The following is a 10,226-nucleotide window of genomic DNA, read 5'->3' as shown; positions in this document are numbered from 1 at the left end:
CCGCCCCCATCGCCGCCCCCGCTCGCCGCCGCGGGCCCCCTTACCCTTCTCTCCCTCTCTCCCTCTCTCCGCAGAGATACCGGATTGTGCCCCCCCCCGCCGGGACGCCGCCCGCCAAGATGTTCGCCTGCGCCAAGCTCGCCACCTCGCCCTCCCTGGTGAGTGGGGGCGCGGAGGGGAGGGCGCCTGGGCCTCCGCGCCCCGGGCTGCAGCGGGGTCGGCGGCGGTCGAAGGGCGCCCCGAGGGCCGGGAGGCTCTCCGCGCCCCGCCGCAGGCCCCAAGGACGGGCCCGTTCCGAGGGGGAAGGGTGAGGGGGGGCGGACTGCGGCAGGGCCTGGTTCTCCTTCCCGCCTCCTTGGCGGGGGCCAGGGCCCTTTGCCAAGGTGAGGGGCCTTCCCACAGCAGCGGCGAAGGGGGAGGGCAGCGCCGCGGAAAGCCCTGGGGCCTGGTGCGGTCAGCGCCGTGCTGTAGGTCAAACTCCAGCCTGTTGCTTGTCCTATGCGAGGCCGGGATTTTTTTTTTGCCCTTGCGGAGACAAGGGACTATCCCGTTTCAAAATGTCCTCTTTAGCCTGCAGAACGTCTTATTTTGCATGGTGCAGGCGCAGGTCTCCCCTGCAGGAAGAGCTTTGTGCAAGAGCCGATATGACCTTAGGCTGCTGGAAGCCCAAGGACACGTACAGGCCGCTTGTGAAAGAGGATTCATTCATTTATGCCATGCTAGATTTAAAAGCTTGGGCTACGTCAGTGCATTTAACAACTTTGGAATTCTTTTTGGTGGTTTTTATTTTTTCATTTCAACGTGTATATCACTGCCTCCTGGCCTTTCTGGCATTTTTGTTGCTGTTTTCCTACGTTTTCCGTTAGTGCAATGCACGTACGGGTTCATTGAATGATGGTAGCTATTTGCAATAATGTCTTCTGAAGACTGTGCTATTAAATCGCATGGCAATATTTGCTTCTGTATTGTTTATTTTATATCCAACTAAGCAAAGATTGCTGTCTTTCACATTAAAAAATGGCGTAGTGTATGGGAATAGCTGTGATCAAATGTTTCTTTTTTTATAGCTCTTTTTCTCATCTTGCAGATCCGTGCTGGATCAAGAGTCTTGTACAGACCAATTTCAGCATCTGTGTTGTCTAGGCCAGAGATCAAGAATGGAGAGGTACCTTATAAACAAAATTCTGTATCTTCCTAAATTACCTGGTGAGCCTAAATGTCCTCAACCTAGAGTTCACTTGTACTAACTCAAACGTTTATAGTGTGAAACTTGCTTTAAGTCAAACACCTAATAATACTTATTGCTGTCTTGCTGTTTCCCCTGAATAGTCTTTCACATTTAATGTTGATTGCTTTTGGGTGGAACAGGTAACATCCTGAATTTTTTACTTTTAGTTATAGTCTCATCACTTGGAAGAGGAATGAGACATTGGATCTAACACAACTTTTAAAGCTGCAAAATAACACTATCAAAGTGGTCGTAGAAAATGGTCTGTGTCTGAATGTAATGCTCTTTCATGTTTTGTTTTCTTAGGGCAACTCAACACTTAGCGGGGCCCAAACTACTGTCTCCCGACTAGCACTTAGAGAATTCCAGACTAGTGCTATCAGCAGGGACATTGACACTGCTGCCAAATTTATTGGTGCTGGTGCTGCCACAGTTGGTGTGGCTGGTTCTGGTGCTGGTATTGGAACAGTCTTCGGTAGTCTAATCATTGGTTATGCCAGGTAATCAATCTTTCTTATAAAATTCTCGAATTGCATGCAGATGTATTTTGAGACGGCACCCCCAGATAAGCTAAGTTGTAGTAAGGATGATGACACTGTAATAAATTCTTATAATAATAACTATTAATGATAGGTATGGTTAAATGGAATTATATGAAGTTGTAGTAAATTAATCAGGATGGATGTATTGTTAAATTTAGAACTTTGTACACTCTATCTGGAGAAGAGATGTGAAAGAAATGAGACCAATTAGACTTGGTCAGTATTTCGGTCACTGAAGTCCAATGTTTCATCATTCAGTTCCAGAACTGAATTAAAAATCTAGCCTAGATCTTTTCCCGTGTAGAAGGGAGAAGTCCTAAAGAGAAACTGTATGAAAACTGATCATAATGTATGTTTTAGACTTAGTAATCAAGATTCTTAATTAGAAATGGATGCTTAATTCATTTTTCTGACGTGCAGCTTTGCATCTCAGAACATGTAGTTACTTTATTGAATGAGTAGTCATTCCTTGTAGGAATCTGAAGGGGTTAAGGATGGGGATTTTATAGTAGGGGTGAACTTCTTCCAGATAAGTTCACCACATTCCTGTAGTAGCAATAGTTCACATTGTATCACGGAAGAGCGAAACTGATACAGGCATAAAAAAGCCTTACAGGAGGTTTCGTGTTCTTCATTACTTTTTCAACCAGGTAAGACTTAATTAAGTCTTATTTCTTGAAAATTTTTAAACTCTACTGAAGACAAGTTCACTTTCCACTTGAAACATAAAGTGTTTTCAGTACAAAACTAATGTCTCCTTAGAATTTGGCATTAACATGACAGTAAGAGATTATAGAGCATTACTTCAGAGTATTATGTTAAGGGTGGGTTTCTTCTCTCCCGCACATTTCTTGGAGGAGTAATTCATTGCAATTTTGCAACAAACTGCTGTGCATTTTTTTTCTCTAGGTGGTTTCAGTTCCTGTATTTGTCTGAAAGCTACTTAAAATGTTATACACAAACTTTGTTGGAATGTAGTTCTAATGTCACAAATGTGAACTATATAAAGTATAGTGCTGATAGTTCCTGCATGGGAGGATGTAGAGAAGTCAAATTCAAAAGCATATATGAATGTAGTCACAAAAACTGTGCTCATTTGGAAAAGCTATATATAATCTGCATAACCTGAATCTAGTCTTAATTGCCAAGTCATTTGTCTTCAGTGAAATCCTTAAAAAGGTTGGATTTATTGACTTTTCCTGTCATGGAATCTGTGGCAAGGAAGTATAAGGTTCTGAATCTGTCAGATGCATTAAACTGTATGAAAAACATCTTAATTTTAAAGAGACAAAGGTCTTACACCTTCGCTTTCTTTTAGAAATCCTTCTCTGAAGCAGCAGCTGTTCTCATATGCTATCCTGGGATTCGCCCTGTCTGAAGCTATGGGTCTCTTCTGTCTGATGGTTGCTTTCTTGATCCTATTTGCCATGTGAAAGGAGATCTGCCTGTAATATTGGCATTGGAATGTAACTGCATTTTATGGGACTCCCAAAATGTTGGTGTCATGGAAATTGATGCTATTTCCAAAGTCATTTCATTAAAGATAACAACTTTAACTGTCAACCTGTTGCCTGCATTTATTATCTTTCTCAGTACGATGTGTGGAAGACAGCATCTTGTCATTCGGTCACCATGCATTTCTCCTGATAATGACATAACAGATAGGACCCTTCAAACAATGACTTCAAGTCAAATATTTTATTAATATATATAGGAGTGTCACTTGTTAGTTAAAATTAGTGTGGCATATCTTTGAAAGATCAAAGGATGCGCAGATATAATGTGAAAGGCTGTACTGCAGGCCTTGTTCCTTCAGTTGTTTCAAACTTAGCCAGAGCTGTTTCTGTGCACAACTTGCTGGTTTTTTTTCTTTTCCTCAGGCTAGCTGGCACATGAGGTGTTCTGGCACCTCTTGATAGAAGGAGCTAAGCACAAATCCATGGGCAGTGATAGGAAAGTTCTCTTTGTATCAGTTTTCAGTTACACTACAAATTTTGATCACCATGATAAAAATTTTCCACTTTGTTCTGAGCAGTGTCCCCATTGAACTAAACTAACTACTGCTTTAGATTGGTCCAAGGCATTTAACTGCAGCACATTGATATACACTTACTTAGTTACGGCATTCTTGGCATCACCTAATTAAAAGGGAGAAGTTCCAGCTTCCTAATTTTGTAAAGTCAGCCTTGTGTTATCTCCCAAATTCTTCTAAGAGCTATAGGATGAAAGCATTTTTAATAACAAAATACTTGCAGTATCAAGCTTTGCTTCTCACAGTATCTGTCTCTTAACAATCTGAATGCATTTACCATTTTGTCTACACTTACAACAACATATTCTGTGCTACTGTATGCTAATCTGGTGGGGGGGTTGATAGCATCTCAAACTTTATTCAGAATATTAAATAATAGATCTGATCATTCAACAAATACAACATGAATTTTGCAAGAATGTGAGCAAGCTTGTTAAGAGCTCTGTCATCTTGCTGTAAAATTAGTAATTACTGAATTAAATCTAGGAAACTTTTTACTGTAAGCTGCCTATCCCTGGGAACTGGAGAAGTGACTAGGCTCTCAGATCACTGCAAGGTGCAGGTAAGACCTTTGTTTTTCATCTGATTCAAACACCGAATTAGTGTTCATGTAGTCTAGCTTGGACCTAGCATGAGAAGCTACTTTCCCCATATGTTCTTGGAAGAAAATGGTCATCTCTAAAGGATTAAAAGTTGCTATGTAAATCCTTTTATATATCTGAGGTTTCAGAGTGTGGAATATGCAGCATCTTTAAACATTCATCTCTAGCACAGTATCAGTAGTGCCTTATATGACTAGGTCTGGAAGTGGGGGCTTTGAGGGGTGAGGGAGGGGTAGGAGGTAAAGCATATTGCAGCCATCTTACATGTGGTCTGTGCTTACGCTGGGTTTGTTTAGGAGCTTGCTGTAACCCATCCTCATGAGCTGTTCTGTTACAGAGCTGACATACAGCGCATTGGCCCTGGATGAAAGGCAGATAATGATTACTACAATTCTAGGCTATAGCTCTTGTGTGTACTGCTGTCCTTCTGGAGGGTGATGAACTTTGTTCTGTTCTTTCAGTAATGTAGAGATCTGTGCAGGCATCTGAGGTGGCAATCCCTATTTCCTAATGTCGTGGATTAGTCTAGTGGACTGGCTTAATTCAAGCTTCAGATTTCCATACCACTGGGATTTAGTCAAATAAGGATCTTCAAACTTGTCTTGGTCAAGGCTAGCTCCAGCTCTATTAATCATACTTATCAATTTGTTTAGGTATAAAATGGTTCTGCTGAGTTACAATTGTGTGTTTGATATGGAGAGAAGTTCTGGCTAAGCTATTGCTCCATAACCTCAATAAGAAAGCCACCTGAGTCATGAGCTGCTTGAATCAGCTGTGAATAATGATTTCTGGATCTACGTTCCAGCTTTTCCCATGTGGTTCACCCTATCAATGTGTAGCCTTTTCCTTATGATCAGCCTTGTCCAAAAGGCAGCAGAGATCTGAGGTGACCCTGTAGATGGATGTTAAGCCCGTCTATTTCCGTAATAGCATCTCCCCAAGTTTGTTACTTTTTGACTTGCTCTTAAACTGGTGAACATGGGCCAAACCCAAACAAGTTTGCTATGAGGTTCTGCGAATCTTAAAAGAATCAGATCTCAGTGTTACATATAAAGACTAATGAAGGTCTTTCAAAACATGGTAACAAACCTTCACACAGGGGATTATCCTTCTTATAGACAATAAGGGGCTTATGAGTGATGGGCAGATTTTCACACCTGAACCATCACAGGGCACATTGGGTCCCTTTCTCTATTGCTCTGTTTTCACTGCTCTTGAAAACTGGAGCTTGGTTTCAGTGGTTACTTGAGCATCTTGGCAACAGCTCAGTCAATTTGAGTGGTCTTAAAAAATTTCTCTTGGTTTTTCTAGAATGCCCACAAAAGAAACAACTATAGCTGTGTAAAAGACTAAATGTTGCAGGTTTTTTTAAAATCTTTGCAGCGATTGGGCAGCAACAAGCTATTTAAAAGGACTTGATCTTCTGCATAAGAGTTTACATCAAGAAATCTTTTTCATATGTCAGAGAAACCAGATACAGTATTGCCTCATGGAACTTTGTAGGTTTCACTTTCTTGAAGCCTTTGTCAGTTTTTCTGACATGGGCTGTGCTGACCTTAGAGACTGTCAAGTCGGGAAGATTCACGTTGTAGATTCTTCAGATCCAAAGACAGTGTTAGTGTTCCACTGTTGAAGATGGAGCCAGCTGGAGCACTGGATTGTGCTTCAGCGATTATTGTCACTGAATAACTACTCTGCCTGTTGTCCCAGTAGATCCAACATCATCCTACCTGTGATAGGTACACAACAGTGTTAACCCTAATGTATAATGAAGGAAATCTTTATGTTACCAATTATGTTCTTAAATTATTGCCGCAGGTAAAAATGATTCATCTTTTCTATCCTGCTACTTTCCCTCTGTGTTTTTTGCACCAATTTCAGACTGAGGAAAGGCAAAAAACTTGGAGTTCAGCTCTCTGCTCAGGACTGATGCTGCCATGTGATGGTAGATCTGAAAAATACTTGTTTCCAATGCAGCTCTTAGTTCCTCTGTGAAGAAGGAAGATCTCTGTTCCTCTCTTCACTTTGCACTGTCTAACATTCAAGCCCTTCACAACATGCTTACAGTAAAGAATAACGCCACCTTTACATAAACTGTACTTTATGCAGTGTTTTTTATCTCAGCTTGCCTCGAATAACTTTGCAAAAGTGCTGTATGGTGCCCACCAAAACAATTTAGAAGAAATGAAACATACAATACTGTCTTTTGCAAACTTAGGCATAATGCAATTTACTGGAACCAGTACTTCTTTTTTTGAAGTTAAGGATTTTTTTTGTTATTCATCGTCTCATACTCTGGTCAGTCTTAGAAGACAGCAGTTCCAAACGATACACAGAATTAGAATCTCATCTGTGATTCAGAGCATGTACTTGCTAAATCATGTTGTCATTTATGATTATGAATTTTAACTCATCTGAAATGCTAATTGCTTCTGTGTTAAATTTAGGTAAAGATGCTTCCCTCCCTTGTACAGTGCTGCAGCATTTTTGATACGGTGTTCAGTAAGGTGAATGTTGATCAGAAGAATGGCTTCAGGCACAGACCTGGTTCCAGCCATGAGAGAAACCCCAGGAACACGCTCAGCACGTGGGTTTGGAGGGCTGATTGTTCCAAAACTTCCATGTGACGAGCGTGTCCAGTGCTGTGGCTGAGCCTGGCAGCGGTGTGGGCTCTGCCTGCCTGCTGCTGCCTTCCCCGGGCTGCACCCCGGCCTCCCAGCTCCCCACCTGCCTCTGCCAACCCTGCTCGGCCCGAGGGACGCGGCCTGGCTTGGCTGTGGTGGCCGATGCCCCGTCCAGACGCGGTCCCTGGCGGGAGGGTCGCTGCGCCGAACGCTGAGAAGCCGTTTAACGCCGCTAACGACCCTCCTGGCCCAACGTGGCGCGAGAGCCGCCGTTAGCAGCGGCTGGGTGACCCGCCTGCGGGCGGACCGGGCGGCGTTCCCCCCCCACCTCCAGCCGCGCCGCTCGGCCACACCCGCGCACTCGGCGCTTCCGGCCACACCGTCCCTCAAACCGCCCCCTCCCGGCATCGCCCAATCCGCGGCGCGCCCCGCCTTCCGCCCCGCCCCTCCCGGCCACGTGACCCGCACCACCCCGCTGCCCGCGGAGATGTCAGGCCGGCTCTCGCGAGAAGTGACGGAAGCCTGTGGGGGACCCGGCCTTTAACGCGCGGTTCGGCCCGCGTTCCCGGGTGAGTTTGTAAACACCAGCGCGGTCCGGCTCGGCCCGGCGGCTCCTCCTCCTTCTCCCTCCGCGCCGCGGCGGCACCCGGGCGGGCGGGCGCACCCGGGTGTGAAGGGGAGGGAGCGGTCCCGCTCGGCGGTAGGCGGGGGGGATACCCGGGAGGCAGTAACATGGCGCCGCCGCTCCTCTCCACGGCAGCCCCCTCCCCCACCGCGGCCTGCGCCTCCCGCCGCCCCTAGAGCCGGGGCGGGGCGGCCCGGTCGGCGCCGCCGAGACCGTTACCCGCCCGGAGGTAGGGGTCCTGGCGCCCCGAGAGAGCCGAGCGGGGCGGGGAGGCGGGAGGGTGGAGGGGGGCTGCAGCGCCCTGCGTCCATCGTGGGGCTGCCCCGCGGGGGCATCGCCAGTGCCTGCCCCGGGGCCGGCCCGCGGGGGTGCGAGGCACGGAGGAGGGCGGGAGGAAGGGGGCAGCCGGGCTCGGCCTTTCCGGCTCAGCTCCGAGCAGGCCTCTCCCTGCATCCATCTTCTGCTCTGAAGGGAGGCCTGGGTCCGTCCCCGGCGCTGGTGTCGGGGTGGTAGGGTGTGGGGGGGTGCTGGGCGGTAAAAGCAGCTTTGCTGCACCAGCGGGAGGTGCTGGCCTGGCTGGGGTCTGGCCGTGGTGGTCCTTCTGCACCGGCTGCCCCATTGACTTTGCCTGTTATTGTGCGTTTTGTATCTCGAGTTGTCTTAAAAGGTGTCTGAAGCTTTCATGTGAAAAAACACATCACAGGCCCTCAAGCAATGATGGCTGCATGATATTTTAGGCACAAATGCTTTATGCCACGGTGCAACTTGATGTTAAGAGTTAAGGGATATGTGTGCTGCCATGTTGCTTCTGCAGTCTTATTCTTTCTACAGCCTTTCTGCCTCCCTATTCTTGAGATGGGATCCATGAGTATGTTTCCATGTCCTGTCCATGCACTCTGTATTGCTCATTTGCTTTTTGTTATGTTAATTTCTCCCAGAAATGTTTATCTTCCGTTAGTGATACTGTCACCTGTTTCCTTGCACTAGAATGAGAAATTCTAATAAAGCTGAGAGCTCTGAGTCATCCGCCTCTTTCCAAATAACAACCCTGAATATGGTCAAAGTGTATTTTCTTTTCCATCTTTTAAAATGAGATTTTTGTTTTCTTCTTGTCATATTCTACTCGTGGCAGTGAATGTCCTAAGCACTTGCTGAGTGTAAAGCTAGATGGAGTTAATGAAAACAAGTGTTCCTGAGGTTAAGCCTGTAGTTCTACTAGGTCTATGTTCAATGCTAAATTCAGCACTAGCTTGTAGGATGAGGAGGACTTTTCCTTAAGGTTCTAGTCTTCTCTAAGTGTCTAGACGTGATTTCTTCAGCCTTCTACTGAAATAGAAGTTACTACTAGTGGACATCTAGTTGCAGACCTTATTTCAGAGGGACAGACTATAGTGAAGTTAGGCATTCTCTTAGTGTTCATAATTCTGCATTCTAGAATCAGAAAGTTATGTTAAACAAAACAATAACTTTGTCAGGGACTGCTTGTTATATAACGCATGAAGAGAAATGTGAAATAATAATAAAAAAATCTTAGTGTGTAGATGGAGTGAAACAGCTTTTTAAAAAAAATCCTTTATGAGTTTATATATAGATACTGATATTGCATGCTAATACTTGATCATCTAATTGAGCTTTTGATCTTCTTCACAGTGTAGTTGATGTTTTTATCCAGATTTGAATTCAGAAATAAGAACATGTTTGGTGTGTCTTTTTCTAGAAACTTCTAGACTATGCAGCATCTAACATAAAATGCTTTCAGTCTTAAATTTGATCATACGTAACTTTATAACTAATTTTGATTTTCATGCTACTTCTGTTTTGTGACGAAGTCTTGAGCAGCCTGAAATAAGGTATTCTCTCAAATCTTGTTTAATTAAATGTTGGGTGTATCTATTGCCTACAATTAATTTTCTGTTATTAGCTATTATTTTTTTTCCTTCCAGTATAAATCAGTTTAAACTTACAAATGGATATTTATATCTCTGAGAAGCTCTACTGTTTTTAAAAGTTTATATGTTATTTCTAATCTCAACATGGTGGGGGTTTTTTAGGGTTTCTTAAAATGATCTTGAATTTCCATAAAAAGCAATGCATTAAACTGTTTTCAGAGGACCAAACATGATTCAATACCATTAACTTTTCTTTTGGAATAATGAGTAGATTTCAAGTTATTGTCCTCCTGCATAACTTAACTACATTTGCTTCACATCAATAATGTGCACTCTAAGGAGGGATTGGATATAGTTAGTGACAGAAATATAAGTCAATATGTAATAATTATTCAATACATTTTTTTCAAGTTTATGCTACACTGTTTCCAACTTTGTCCCCGGGTGCCGCCCCCCGCCGCTGCCGCCGATGGAGTCGGTACAAAGTGACCTTGGCGCCGCACCTCCGCCCCCTTCCGCCGCGCCGCATCCGGGCGCTCGCCCCCCGCCCCGCCGCGCCTGCGCACAGACGCCCTAGCCCGTCGGCCCTGAGGTGCGGCAGCCGGAGCGGGTGAGTGGCGGCGCCCCCGCGCCATCCGCCCCCATCGCCGCCCCCGCTCGCCGCCGCGGGGCCCCTTACCCTTC

The 10,226-nt window shown here is 45.1% G+C and overlaps 2 protein-coding genes across 4 annotated transcripts in view; both read left to right on the top strand.

The window, feature by feature from the left end:
- Positions 1-6: 6 nt before the first annotated feature.
- ATP5G3 (ATP synthase, H+ transporting, mitochondrial Fo complex subunit C3 (subunit 9)) lies at positions 7-3,333 on the top strand. Its single transcript, XM_014954688.1, has 4 exons — positions 7-158; positions 1,088-1,165; positions 1,535-1,728; positions 3,089-3,333. The coding sequence occupies exons 1-4, from the start codon at positions 120-122 to the stop codon at positions 3,201-3,203; spliced, it is 426 nt and encodes a 141-aa protein (XP_014810174.1). The 5' UTR covers positions 7-119; the 3' UTR covers positions 3,204-3,333.
- A 4,167-nt stretch (positions 3,334-7,500) lies between these two features.
- ATF2 (activating transcription factor 2) overlaps positions 7,501-10,226 on the top strand; it is a 56,910-nt gene continuing 54,184 nt past the window's right edge. For 2 of the 3 annotated variants that reach the window (XM_014954463.1, XM_014954458.1), the window contains exon 1: positions 7,511-7,597. The gene's annotated coding sequence lies outside the window, so the exon portion shown is untranslated. Of the gene's footprint in view, positions 7,598-10,226 lie in introns of all 3 variants that reach the window. The other variant, XM_014954461.1, reaches the window with a different exon arrangement.

Source organism: Calidris pugnax, unplaced genomic scaffold (genome assembly GCF_001431845.1).
Source record: "Calidris pugnax isolate Ruff unplaced genomic scaffold, ASM143184v1 scaffold103, whole genome shotgun sequence".
NCBI classification, from domain to species: Eukaryota; Metazoa; Chordata; class Aves; order Charadriiformes; family Scolopacidae; genus Calidris; species Calidris pugnax.
This window is presented reverse-complemented; position numbering and strand designations above follow the sequence as displayed.